The 14,093-nt window shown below is 41.4% G+C and overlaps 1 protein-coding gene across 3 annotated transcripts in view; it reads left to right on the top strand.

Annotated features, from left to right (window-relative positions):
* The window catches only part of WNK1 (WNK lysine deficient protein kinase 1), a 154,167-nt gene that overhangs the window by 129,024 nt on the left and 11,050 nt on the right, over positions 1-14,093 (top strand). For all 3 annotated transcript variants that reach the window (XM_081083651.1, XM_081083650.1, XM_081083652.1), the window contains 4 exons: positions 1,027-1,085; positions 2,912-3,570; positions 6,269-6,471; positions 8,069-8,263. In XM_081083651.1, the coding sequence (XP_080939777.1) occupies positions 1,027-1,085; positions 2,912-3,570; positions 6,269-6,471; positions 8,069-8,263 (1,116 nt within the window). The remainder of the gene's footprint in view (positions 1-1,026; positions 1,086-2,911; positions 3,571-6,268; positions 6,472-8,068; positions 8,264-14,093) is intronic.

Raw genomic sequence — 14,093 nt, 5'->3', positions numbered from 1 at the left:
ATAGCTGGTTTTTATTTAAAAATGGGTCTTAATAGCCCTAACTGGTTTGGGTCAGTGGATAGAGCATCGGCCTGTGGACTGAAGGATCCCAGGTTCAATTCCAGTCAAGGGCACATGCCCGGGTTGCAGGCTTGATCTGGGGATCGAGCAGGAGACAGCCATTCAATGATTCTCTCTCATCATTGATGTCTCTATTTCTCCCTCTCCCTGAAATTAATAAAAATATTTATTTTTTAAAAATGGGTCTTAATATTCTAGGTGAAATTTCATTGTTCCCTTCATTTATTTATATCTTTGAGTTAAAGAGTGGATAACAGTGTAACTGCTTGTTAACCTTAGTTTTATAGTATCTGTTAATATTGTAGTTAAGCTACAAAGCTACTTTGGTTATACAATACTCAGTATTACCAGTGGAGGATACGTACCAAGATGTATCCAGTAGATGCCTGAAACTGCCAATAGTATGAAACCCTATATATTTATACTATTTTCCTATACATACATACATATGATAAAGTTTAATTTATAAATTAAGCACAGTAAGAGACTAACAGTGACTCATAAAAAATAGAGCAACTCTAACAATATACTGTAATAAAAGTTATGTGCATGTTTTCTCTCACTTTCTCTCTCAAAATATGGAATTATTGTGGATAACTGAAACCACTGAAAGTGGACTAGTGGATAAGGAGGACTTCTATAGGGAACTTATTCCTTCAAACATGCCATATCAACATACATGTGTACAAGTAAAGGTAGAGGGTAAATGATAAATTTTCAGACTTTGACAATTTTTCCCAAACAATATAATCTTTCATACTAAAGGTAACTTCTAGGAGAGCAAACAATAACTTTTCCCTTGTTGGACAAAGCCCAAGGGGACAGGGGGGTAAGGAAATTTTCCTTGCCTCTAACAACTTTCATCCGATACATAGTTTCATTTTGCTGTATTTCTGGCCAGTGGGAAAAGACGCTAACTAGAGATGCTGATTTAAGTTTTTTTCCTCCTCCATTTATTTGTTCTAGTGTCACAAGTCACAGTAGCTAGTTCAGGAACTGGTGTTTTTAAGACGGGGCGATTTCAGGTAAGACAATCACTTTTCCTTGCTTTGATTCCCCTTTTGGGGGGAATATATATTTAACAGTATTATTACCTACCTTTTGGGACCTAATTGCCAATTTGATGATATATTTCTTTTGTATAGAACTTTATAGCTCTTACTATTTTTCCCTATTCAAAATAATACATGCTATTAAAGAAAATATGGAATACTTAGAACAGTAGATAAATAATAGAAAATGATACTATCTGCCTATCCTTCCACCCTCCCCAGGATTACTTTTTGGGGTGTTCTTTCCTTCCATTCCTTTTTTCCTGTATATGTGTATACCTAAAATTGCCCTTGCTTCACTGAACGCTGAATGATACTTTATAGCTTTTCCCCCATCTAATGATTTATTTACCTAACCATTCACCTGTTATTTTATTAGTCACTAGGTTGTTTTTCCAACATAATGATTAAAGTAATAGTAAACAACTTTGTATATAAAATATTTTTCATGTTTAGGAAAATCTTTTAGGATTAATTTCTGAAGTAAAAATACTAGGTCAAGTGATTATATAATTTTATTTTCCCAGTTGGCCCAACAAGGGAACATGTTTTGGCTGTTAGGATACAGTGCCAGTCAAGCTTAGAAAATCATTTTTATTACTAATTTAACAACCACTTTTCAATTATTCTTGTCAGCCAATGGTTGTTGGCACCAGTTCAACAGCAATAAGAATCCCCAATTTGGGGTGCTGTGAAGAAGGAAACTTTATTCAGTGCAAAACATATCAATTGTGATACAGCATGCCTATGAAAACAGCATGGCTGTGAGGCAGGCCTGAGGCCAGGCTCCACTCTGGCTAGACAGCTCTGCTCCTTGCTGGTCTGGGCTGCTCCATACTGTAAATTCTGGCCTGCACTGATCTGCTTTGCTCTGCTCTGGTGAGATATCTTCAGCTAGGGAAATGCAATCATCAGCCTTTGGTGGAGAGGGAAAGTATGCTCCCAGAGCCAGAAAGGAGCTGATTTATATAGACTGAAGTTCCCCATCCATGGTCCCTGATTGATCCATCCTCATGCAAATGAAGACTCCCAATTCCTCACAATTTGGTCCAAAAGGCACAGGACAGAATAGAGCCACTCTGATTGGTTGAAGAAGTTGATAACTGCTCAACTCTGATTTGGTGGAGAAAGCATCTGTCCTATTGGTTAAAATATTCTAGGAATTCTTTTATAAGGGCTGGATCAGATGGCAGAAATAATGCAGCCAGGTAGTTCAGTGCAGGTTTCTCCCTAAAGGACAGTTTGTTTGAGAGGCCCCCGTATGAAAATGGCTGCTAAGCTCTGTTTTTGTTTTGTTTTCATTTGAGGCCAGTTAGCCACCAGGAGCCCTTCTTAGTAGATATCTTTTTCTCAGGGTTCACATTTTCATGATAATGCTTGGTTGTGTTGATTCTTGAAGCTTAGCTGCCATTTAACATTTATTGTATTTAATCTTTGCAGTTTTTATTATTCACAAGAAATCCCCGACATTCCATGACTAGTTGTTACTTATATTTTTACTAAGATTTGAATGTGAGTCCGATGCTTTAGATATAAAAGTGTAGTAATTTACTTAGTAAGCTTAGCCGGGTGCTCAGAATATACATCTAATCTGTATATCTCAGTACAGATGTGTTGTTCTCTATAATGATATTCTATTTATTTTCACAATAAAAAATGGAGGGACTATGTAAAGGGATAATCAGCCTACTTACTGGCTAGGAAATAGTGTTTCTGTTATTTTCTATTTTAATGGTCCACTCTAAAAATTGAATATTAGGGACTTTTAAAAGAATCTTACTTTGGTCTCTTTCCATTAGGTTTCAGTTGCAATGGATGATGCCCAAAAAGAGGGTAAAAATAAGTCAGAAGATGCAAAGTCTGTTCGTTTTGAATCCAGCACTTCAGAATCCTCAGTGCTATCAAGTAGTAGTCCAGAGAGTACCCTGGTGAAGCCAGACCCTAAAGGGATGACCATCCCTGATACCTCTTCAGATATGCCAGATAGTGCCCACAAAACTCCTGCCTCAGAAGCAAAGTCAGAAATTGGGCAGCCTACCAAGGTTGGACGTTTTCAGGTGACAACTACAGCAAACCAAGTAGGTCGTTTCTCTGTATCAAGAACTGAAGATAAGGTCACGGAGGCAAAGAAAGAGGGACCAATGGCATCTCCTTTTATGGATTTGGAACAAACTGTTCTTCCTGCTGCGATACCAAAGAAAGAAAAGCCTGAACTGTCAGATCCTTCGCATCTGAATGGACCATCTTCTGACTTGGAGGCTGCCTTCCTAAGTAGGGATGTGGATGATGGTTCAGGTAGTCCACACTCCCCCCCTCAACTGAGCTCAAGGAGCCTTCCTATCCAAAATCTAAGTCAAAGCCTTAGTAACTCACTCAACTCCTCTTACATGAGTAGTGACAATGAGTCAGATATTGAAGATGAAGACTTAAAGTTAGAGCTGCGACGACTACGAGAAAAGTACGTATGTTTTCTCCTATGAAGAATAATGGCAAAATTAAGACCTAACTCGTGGTGCCTATATTAGTATTCTTTTCACTACAATAAGTTTATGTCTCATTTCTTTTATTTATTTATTTACTAGAGGCCCGGTGCATGGATTCATGCACCGGTGGGGTCCCTTAGCCTGACCTGCACCCTCTCACAATCCGGGAACCCTCAGGGGATGTTGCAGGCCCAGTGTACAGATTTGACCCAATTCCTGCAGGCCAGGCCAAAGGACCCTACTGGTGCATGAATCTGTGCACTGGGCAGGTTTCAGCCTGATCCCCACAGGCCAAGCTGAGGGACCCCACTGGTGCACAAATCCATGTACTGGGCCAATTTTGGCCCGATCCCCTCAGGCCAGGCTGAGGGGCCCTTAGTATGCATATAAGATCTTTGGTTAATCCCCCCCCCCCCTTCCCTGTGAGATTCATCATTCTGTTCCATGTTTCCATGCCTGTGCATTGAGTGTCTGCCCCCTGGTGGTCAGTGTGCATCATAGCTACCAGTCAACCAGTTGCTTAGGCTTTTATATATAAACTAGAGGCCCAGTGCACAAAAATTTGTGCACTTGGCAGGGTCCCTCAGCCCGGCCTGTGCCCTCTCGCAGTCTGGGACCCCTCAGGGGATGTCCACTTGCTGGCTTAGGCCCGCTCCCTGGGGGGATCAGGCCTAAGCTGGCAGTCAGACATCCCTCTGGCAGCCCAGGAGCCCTCGGGGGATGTCCACTTGCCAGAGGAGAGCAGGCCTAAGCTGCAGTCGGACATCCTTAGCGCTGCTGAGGAGGCAGAAGAGACTCCCGCCATCACCGCTGTGCTGGCATCCATCAGCCTGGCTTGTGGCTGAGCAGAGCTCCCTGTGGGAGTGCACTGACCACCAGGGGGCACTCTGCCTGGTGGTCAGTGTGTGTCATAGAGACCAGTCATTCCCAGTCATTCTGCTGTTAGGGTCAGTTTGAATATTACCCTTTTATTATATAGGACTAGTGGCCCAGTGCATGAAATTTGTGCACATTAAAAGGGGATTAATTAGAGGAAATATTTTAATATTGCTATTTGCCCTTTCTCTATAAAAGAAGTGTCAGAGATGAAAAAAAATTAGTAAAATGTATATGAAAATCTTCCTCCTGATAGAGTCTGGGGCGCACCATGGGACCCAGAGTCAAGTCCCCACCCACCCACATGTGCCTCAAAATTGCTTGAGACCCAGCCGTGCTCCCCCCCCCCCCCCCACTGGGCTAGATCCAGACTCAGCCAGTCCCACACTTGTCAAGCCTTGCTGGGCGGGAGGACGCAGCCTCAGGTTCCCTGGCCTGGCGCTAGGGTGTGGGGCGCAGCCTGAGGTCCCCCAGCCTGGGCCGGGGCGGGAGGCATGCCTTGAGGTCCTCCGTCAAGCCCCACCAGGTGGGGGACACAGCCTGAGATCCCCTGTCAAGCCCCGCTAGGCAGGGGGTGCGACCTCAGGTCCTCTTGCCCGGTGCTGGGGCGAGGGACGTGGCCTGAGGTCCCCCGTCAGGCCCCGCTGAGCGGGGGTGTGTGGCCTGAGGTCCCCTGTCAAGCCTCGAGGGGGGCGTAAGCACAGCCTCAAGTCCCTGCTGATTGCTTGTTAAGGCTCGTTACAGGAATTCGGCCTCCGCTGTGGATGCCGTCGTCATTGTGGTGGAGTGACGGTCAATTTGCGTATTCCCTCTTTATTATATAGGATTTTTAAAATATATTTTTATTGATTTCAGAGAGGAAGGGAGAGAGAGATAGAAACATCAATGATGAGAGAGAATCATTGATTGGCTGCCTCCTGCATGCCCCCTACTGGGGATCGAGCCTGCAACTGGGTATGTACCCTTGATCGGAATTGAACCTGGGTCCCTTCAGTCTGCAGGCCAACATTCTATCCCAGCCGTGGGCAAACTACGGCCCGTTTGAAATGAATAAAACTAAAATAAAAAAAGACCATACCCTTTTATGTAATGATGTTTACTTTGAATTTATATTAGTTCACACAAACACTCCATCCATGCTTTTGTTCCGGCCCTCCTGTCCAGTTTAAGAACCCATTGTGGCCCTCGAGTCAAAAAGTTTGCCCACCCCTGTTCTATCCACTAAGCCAAACCACTTAGGGCTATGTCTCATTTCTTTTAAAGGAAGGGTAATGGGCAAGAGCTAGTATCTGAATGTAGTTCTCATTGGGTCTCCTGTACTCATCAGGACCCACATCATTTCCAGTTATAGAACTTTGTCGGCATCTTTTGTGTTATTGTTACTAAATTACTTTTATTAACAGCACTTTTTATAATTATTGACCTAGCCTTAGCTATTTATTAGTTTACCAAATGAACCAGTGTTGAAATGTTTTGTTGGTCATATTTGACAAACTGAATCAGAGTAGCAAATTCAGTTCTCCTGTGTATAACCTCAGAAGCCCTAATCTTTTCTCCTACTGTATCATCAACCATTTGTTGCCTGGGAGCTTGTTGGATTTTGGCTTGGGTAATGGAGGCCATCAAGATGAGTTGACAAACTAGAATCTCAAGGTGTAGTAGAAACTAGATTAAAAACATTTGGGGCAAAGATTCAAAAGTAGGCACTTCAATGGAGGTTAAAGAATATGTGGTTAAGTCTTGTTTGAACAAAGGTGGTTTTAATATTTTTGAATTATGTCTGGTTATCTTTCATAGACATCTTAAAGAGATTCAAGATCTGCAGAGTCGCCAGAAACATGAAATTGAATCTTTGTATACCAAACTGGGCAAGGTTCCCCCTGCTGTCATTATTCCCCCAGCTGCCCCTCTTTCAGGAAGAAGAAGGCGACCCACTAAAAGTAAAGGCAGCAAATCTAGTCGCATCAGTTCCTTGGGCAGTAAAAGCCCCCAGCTTTCAGGTAAGAAGCCATGGACCAGGTCAGCCATGGTGTCCCGTCTTTTATTTCTGTCTTCAACAGTGTATATAACCTATTGAACATTTGTTGTTTTTGTTAAATATCAAAAGAATTTAATTGATTTTCCTAATATTCTTACTTCCTTGAATTCTCTACTCCCCATATTTATAGTACCTCTTTTTTAATTTATGGAAGTAGACTGGTTGAGTTCAATGACCTATTTCATTGTAATCTATATTGCTATCCATGGGTAGTCTTCATTTATAGTTGTTCTTAAGGATAAAACATTAGCTTTGCCTGGTAACACATACCTCATATTTCTCCAAACTCTTGGGCAGTTAGAAGAAAACATATTTCACCTGTACTTAGTAAAGTTCAGTTTGGTTCTTCCTTTCAATGAATGAATTGGTCATAATTGTGACTGGAATAAATATAAATTTCATATAGATATTTGAGTATGTCTTAAGTGATAATTTCCTTGGTTAAAGTTTTTATTTTATTTACCTATATTGGGACAAAGAATTTCCTAATGCTTGTAAGTAAAAAATAGTTAAATCATAATCTCTTGTAATGAATTCTATGTCTATTTAAATTGTGATAAACAGTTTTTACCCTTTGGTGAAATTATGGTAATGTTAACAGATAATTAGTTGAAAAGTAAAAAAGTCTGAAATAAGTGTATATCTCATATTTGCTCTGCAGGGCTAACAAATATGTTGGAGAGCAATTGCAAACTTTTTAGCAGCTTTCCATTCTCTGGAAGTTTTAGAGACCCAAATTTTCTCTAGCACATTAGAACCAATTCAGTAGTAGAGATGTGATTTTAAGGAATAGCAACTATTTTTAACAATTCTTCTGTACTTGATCTGACATATGCTTACAAGAAAAATTAAGCAGACACTCCTTGCCAAACTTATTTGTATCATGATCCAACTCAGTGTTTTATGATAGAGTTGTGGAACTGCAAAATGGAATTCTCTCGTATCTATATATTCTAGACCAGTGGTCAGCAAACTGCAGCTTGCGAGCCACATGCAGCTCTTTGGCCCCTTGAGTGTGGCTCTTCCACAAAATACCACGTGCGGGCGTGCACGTACAGTGTGGTTGAAACTTCGTGGCCCATTCGCAGAAGTCAGTTTTCGGCCTGGGCGTGTCTATTTTGAAGAAGTACTGTTGATATTTGGCTCTATTGACTAATGAGTTTGCCAACCACTGTTCTAGACCAGTGGTCCGCGAACCACCAGTTGTCAACTGCAGCTCCAAAAGTTTCCTTAAACCAGCTGTCGCCAACCTTTCGGACCTCGTGGACCACCAGAGGTCTGCAGACCACCAGTTGGTGACCACTTTTCTACACATCCACTCAGCTCAGATTTGTGATCCATCTAGGTTTTCTAAAGCTAAAAAACTTTCAGGATAATTTCCTATGGCCCTATTAACTGTTGATTCTCATGCCATTCCACACTTCCCCTTCTATTCATTAGTCATAGCTTTTGGCCCATTAATCACTCAGTGGCACAAATTGGAAGAATAAGGACAGTGCCTATTAAAGTGCATTGGGAAAGCTGTACTTGTTTCTTCATGCCACTTTGTCTTCTGGCAGGTAATTTGTCTGGTCAGAGTGCAGCTTCAGGCTTGCACCCCCAGCAAACCCTCCAACCTCCTGGCAACATCCCAGAGACTGGGCAAAATCAGCTATTACAGCCTCTAAAGCCATCTCCCTCCAGTGACAACCTCTATTCAGCCTTCACCAGTGATGGTGCCATTTCAGTACCAAGCCTTTCTGCTCCAAGTCAAGGTAAGAAAGTAAAACAACCGTCATCTTCCAAAAACATTAAAATGGAGATATTGCCATGTCCAGGACAAAAGCCTAATGAGTAGCTTATTGTTAAGGTGAGTTGGAAGACCAGTTGACCAGAACATCGCCTGTGTGTTGTACACTTCCAAGGATCTATGAGCTGAAGGGGTGGGAAGTGATTAGGTAGGTGCACTCATTGTTCCTATCAGGTGAAATAGCTTCTTTTCAAAGGATTACAGCAAATGTTTAGGTTTGTGACCGATATGAAGAACTCATTTGGGATTTGCAACTTAGGACTAGACAGATTTCCTGCACTAAATTCTAAGGTGTTTTAGCAGTTTCTGAAAGCTAATTTGCTGGATTAGCTAATGTGGGCTTTTTAAATTTCTAAGTATGGGAGTAGCATACGAAGATGAATTGCCCTACAATTCAATTTTTTATATAGATTATTTACTTTTCAAATAGATTTATTTATTAATGATTGCTCAGAACCTTCCTGTAGAGGAAAGAGCTTCTAGTAACCTTAGAACAAGTATGAAAGGAGTTCACTGTCTGGGGAGAAAAGAATGGGGAAAATATGATAGGTAGCTTAGGTACCTTTGTCACAATTTCACTGAAATTGAAGATGTACTTTTTGGCCAGAGCTCAAACTACCTAGCATTATTCCCCTGTGAAAAGCTTTTTGCAGATGGAGGGAATTGAGGCCTAATTTTCCTGTCCTGTATATTTGACCTTTCCCTAGAAGCTTGTTCTGTGTGTCATTGTAGCGCATTTCACCACTCCAGCCTCAAGTTTCTAACATCTTGTAGTTGTGTTCTGTCTCTTCTCTCTCTGTTCTTCCCTGTTTCTCCCCTCCCACAGGCTGTGCGAAGTTTAACTGTGCATCTGAGCAGGTGACATTCAAACCTGGTGGCAGGAGGACCCGATTTCTGAGTACGCCCTGCTTGGCTCTTTGTGTGTAACACCTTTACTCCTTCCTCGCCCTTGTTTTTCTGCTGCTTGGATCTGATATTTCACGCAGTCCATTTTCATTTGTCTTTGTATATCATTTACTCAGCGGCTTGGCTGAACTACTGTTACCCTCAGAAGTTTGGGTCCCTACATTAATCATTATAAAAGATGTAGAAATAATAATAGGTTTCTATAAATTTCAAAATAACTTTCTGATAGAATTGCTTCTTCATAGATCCATGTAGATATGGTGTTAGGTTACATAGATTGCTGCGTCTTTTAGAATAATGAAGACTGGACCCTGGTCGGGTACTCAGTGGTTAGAGCAGTGGTTCCCAACTTTTTTTTGGCCATGCCCCACCTAAGCATTTCTAAAATCCAGACGCCCCCCCTGTGACATATCATTCTTATTATTCAAAAAGTGAACTCCTACTCACTATTTTAGGAAGCCTAAAAGGCCGTTAACTTGGCCTAACCAAGCTTCCAAAGAACATGGCATCCATGAAAGAGAAAAATAAAAGAATGAAAGGACAGGTGAAGTACTGAGGAAGAAATCACTAAGAAAGTGTTAAAAAATAATATGAAGAAGTTTCAAAACATATAATAGAGAACTGAAATTCATAAATATGTCACTATATATTTATATATGTATATGAGGCCCTTAGAACCATAAGAAATGCAAAAATTCACTGTTAATAACTCATTCTTGAATTGGCCCCCCTTAAAAATCAAACTGCCTCCCTGTGGGGTGTGTGCCCCACGTTGGGAACCACTGGATTAGAGCATCTTCTTGATAAACACCAAGGTCAAGGGTTTGATTCCCAGTCAGGGCACATACAAGAATCAACCAATGAATGCATCAATAAGTGGAACAACAAATTAATGCCTCTCTCTCTCTCTCTCTCTCTCTGTCTCTCTCTCTCCCCCCCTCCCCCTCCCTCCCGCCCCTCTCCATGCCCCCCCCCCCCGCCCTTCCTTCCTCCTCCTTACTCTCTCAAATCAATCAATGATTTTTTTTAAAAAAAAGAAAAAATAATGAAGACAATATTTGTCCTATTCAGTGCTGCCCATGTTGATCACTGATGCACTTAGATCCTGGCAGCAGGTAAAAGTTACACCCTAATTTTCAGAGGAGACTGGAATCTTTTTCTGGCCAATTAAGCAACCGTCTATCAGTTGAAAAGCTGCTAGAATTTCCTCATTGGATCCTTTCACCACCACTACCTTCTAATTTCATAAAATCAGGTGTTGAAAGGGTTTCAGTGTAGTTACTCTCATAAAGCATTTATTCTGTTGAAGACCAAATCCCAGCACCTGCAAGTGAAAATGGTATTTTTACCTTAACTGCTGAGATTTCCAAGCCTTCTCCTTAAAGGCACAATAGCAAAACCTCTCCACCCATCTTTCCCAATGGTGAAAAGATGATGACACCTGTCTTCTAGGGTTGTTCTACAAATCACATACATGAAACAGGCAGCACGGGAGAAGCATGCATCATTTCCCTCTGATTGGCCCGCAAATGTAAATGGAAATAAATTTTTTAAAATGAATGTAGGGCTTAAGTAGAAAACTTTTGCTAGAGTTTAAATAAAGGTCTCTGTTAAGGCCTCAAACTTCTGATGTGGTTATTGAAGTGCTTTTTAAATGCATGTGCTAAGGCCATCACTATTTCTGAGTATGGTTCAGAGGTCCTTGGGCCTCTCATATCACTAGCCAAAGCTAATTAACAAAGGTGTGGAAGGCGTTACAAGTTTGGTAGTTTTCCAAGCGTGTGTGATTTTTGAGCATTCATATAACTTTCTGGTTAAACTAGGCTGGACCAAGCATACTAACATCTTGATGCTTAAATAAGCATTTAATTTATATGTCCAGCTAGAAAGATGAAAAGACATTAATAGTAGGAGGCAAGTGTTATACAGCCTGAAATGTTTAACGGAATAAAGAGAACCAAGGCTTTTTTGTAAAATATAATATGGTAGATACCACTTCAAATTAATTCAATGAATTCTCATCACACTCTTAAAGGTAGGTGGTATTATACTATTTTTGAATAAAAGTGTTTAGAAATATTAAAATCTTATCGCTTCCTGCTGGGTCTAAAATGAAAGGTGACATCAGTATACTAGTATATCTTATAAGCCTTGGTGACCAAATTACAGGAGGCAGATTTAAAGCAAATGTGGAAAGAAAAACCAGGTGCTTATAGGCATGGAGGTCTTACTAGTTTGGGATGCATTATTCTATGCTCTCCAAATAGATAATGGTTTGGAAGCATGGCTTGCCTTAATGCTTTATTTATGTTCAAAAGTTGCTTGTTTTCCATATACTTTTAAAGATTTTTCTAGAGGGGAAAGTACTAATATGTACTAGTATGTCTAGGATGTGAAAATATATTAGCCAATTTAAATTAATTGAAAACTGTAACAATGGTAATATCTATCAGCCCACTGTGGTAGAATTGCTAATGCATTTACTTGAGTGCTTTTTAACAACCCAGCAGGAGAAACAGAAAGCGGGACAGGGTCAATGGAAAGACTGCTTGGGTATTTGAAATTCAAGCAGTGAGATCTGAGAGACTGGAGTTCCTCCCCTCCCAGACCTTAATGCAGAGCATTGCACTTCTAGATACAAAGATTGGGTATGGAAATCCAGCTTCTGTCAGCTAGGTACCACAGCCCATCATATAACCAAGTCAAAGCTAACAGCCAGTAAAATACATCCCATAGAACTACATCTGTGGCAAGGGCTCCAGGTCCTACCAGTCTGTCTCCCCTCCTGCTTTCTCTTGCTGGGACTTTGTATGCTCTTTGGAGATTCTAAATATTTTATACTGATGTTTCTTTATTTTTAACACATTGCTCTCTCTTTGTGCTTCAGGGAAGATGGTGAAAAAAGTCTGTCCTTGCAACCAGCTCTGTAGTAATTATCTTTTATTTTTCTGTTACTTTTGGTCCTTGATTGCAAATCCTGTTATCCTTGAGTTCTTTGAACCCTGAAGCCTCACAACTCCCTGATTCCCAATTTCCATCTCTCTAGTTCCGCACCCTTTTCTAATATATTATTTAACATGCTTATTTGCTGAACACTGGCTATCCTTCCAGATTAAGAAATCACCTCATAGTCAGTGTTTTCATTGATGACGCCCTGCAAGCCTACCTCTGTGGCATTATGGCTTGATAAGCCCATGGATATGTACAGAGAGATCAAGGACTCCTGACTCCTTTGTGAAAGAATTTGTTAGTTAACAAAATGTGCCGGCCACTGGAAAATCAGCAGTGGTCACCGCATACAAGAGCCCATTACCCCACATCTGCTAGGTTGGTGAGGTGAAAGGCACAACTTTGTAGAGTCTGGCTTCTTAGATTGGTAGCTTTTCATTAAAGTGCAGGCAGTTCAACAACCCCACAGGCCACCTAGGTCAACCAGAAAATGCTATACTTGGGATATATTAGGCAGTAAGTTGTGGCTGCTAATAGGTTATTGTTATTAGGATCTGGCGGTGTCAGGATGGGGAAAACGTATTATAGCAGGAGAAAACTGAAGAACAGATTTTGGGTGGTTCAGCATACACTTACTTTTGAGAGCTTTTCAGCAGAACTGAGAAAGGTTAGTCAGTATACTCTGGAAGGAACACAGTGTTCTCAGAAATGTTTGCATTAAAAGTGTTCTTAGACACTTTATTACTGAAATGGACAAAATCCACAACATGTTCTAGTGTTTATAGTCAACTTTTCCCAGGAGTTTATTTCTAGTCAGAAAGGGATGTGTTTATTTCCTTTAATGGGAAAACCTGTTTTCAGAAGCCAGAATAAGGTCAACTGTACGGTTGACTCTCCCTCAAGGTACAAACCTTACCTTCAGAATCCACTGCTGTGTGATATAAGTTAAAGTGAGACATGAGAGTTGGTCATACAGGGGCCTCACAGCATGAAAGGCAACAAGCATGAGACCAGAGCAGGCGGTCTCCCAGCACGAGCTTTGTAATTGGTGTTCACCTCACAGAGCTTCTTGTATTTGGCTTTGAAAGCTCTGCTCACTTGGGATAGTGTCTGGTTTTGTTTTAATTGGCTCACTTACCATCAAGCTCACTAAGCAATCACCATTCGAACCAGATGGTGGTCCTCATGCATGATATGCTTGCCTTCTGGACTTCACCATCATGACTGCCATCCTCACTGCCTCTTCCTCCCTCCTATTCCACCACTGTCTCACTCTCGCTGTTCGAGGAAGGCTGTTTCCTGTGCCATAGGGGAACTTACTCTTCCCTTTACACTGTACATGCAAAAGCGATTCCCTGTGGCTCTCCTGGGCACTGAGAAGGGAGCTAGCACACACTACAGTAGTTCCATGTGAAGCCTTGGTGGTAAGAAGCATGTGACCTTCCTCTGCAGCTTCACCTCCGAATTAGCTATTTCTCGAGTACTGACATGCTTGTGTGTGCCATCTCTGGATAGTGTGGTATAAACTTACCCCGCAATGGATCATAAAGGGCTTTTCAATGGCAGAGTTGCTTCAGGTATGCTGCTGTGCTTCAGTGCTGCTTTGACCTTGAAAGCAGGAAAATGTATGCATTTATGTAGCCCCCAGTATTACTGGGATATCTTAAGGCCTAGTGCTCACAACTTAGTAGCTTTTATTTATTCTATAGCAAATGTGGTATCTGCTGAGAAGGTGGGGTGAGGGCTTATAAACAAGACCATGACTCTTCTCTCCCTCTTCCCTAAAACTTGCCTCTTCGCATAATCTTCAGTGTGCCCTCCAGCAGAGCCGAAATCAGGCAGGACACAGACTCCTTTCTTCTCATCAAACTATAGAAATAGAACTCCTTCTTTGCGCCTCAAAGCTTCCTCCTCCCTTTTGCACCCCTGCCTCAGCTGAG

The sequence above is a fragment of the Myotis nattereri genome (genome assembly GCF_964212035.1).
Source record: "Myotis nattereri genome assembly, chromosome: 2".
NCBI classification, from domain to species: Eukaryota; Metazoa; Chordata; class Mammalia; order Chiroptera; family Vespertilionidae; genus Myotis; species Myotis nattereri.
The sequence above is the reverse complement of the archived record's forward strand: the minus strand, read 5'-3'. Positions and strand labels throughout refer to the sequence as shown.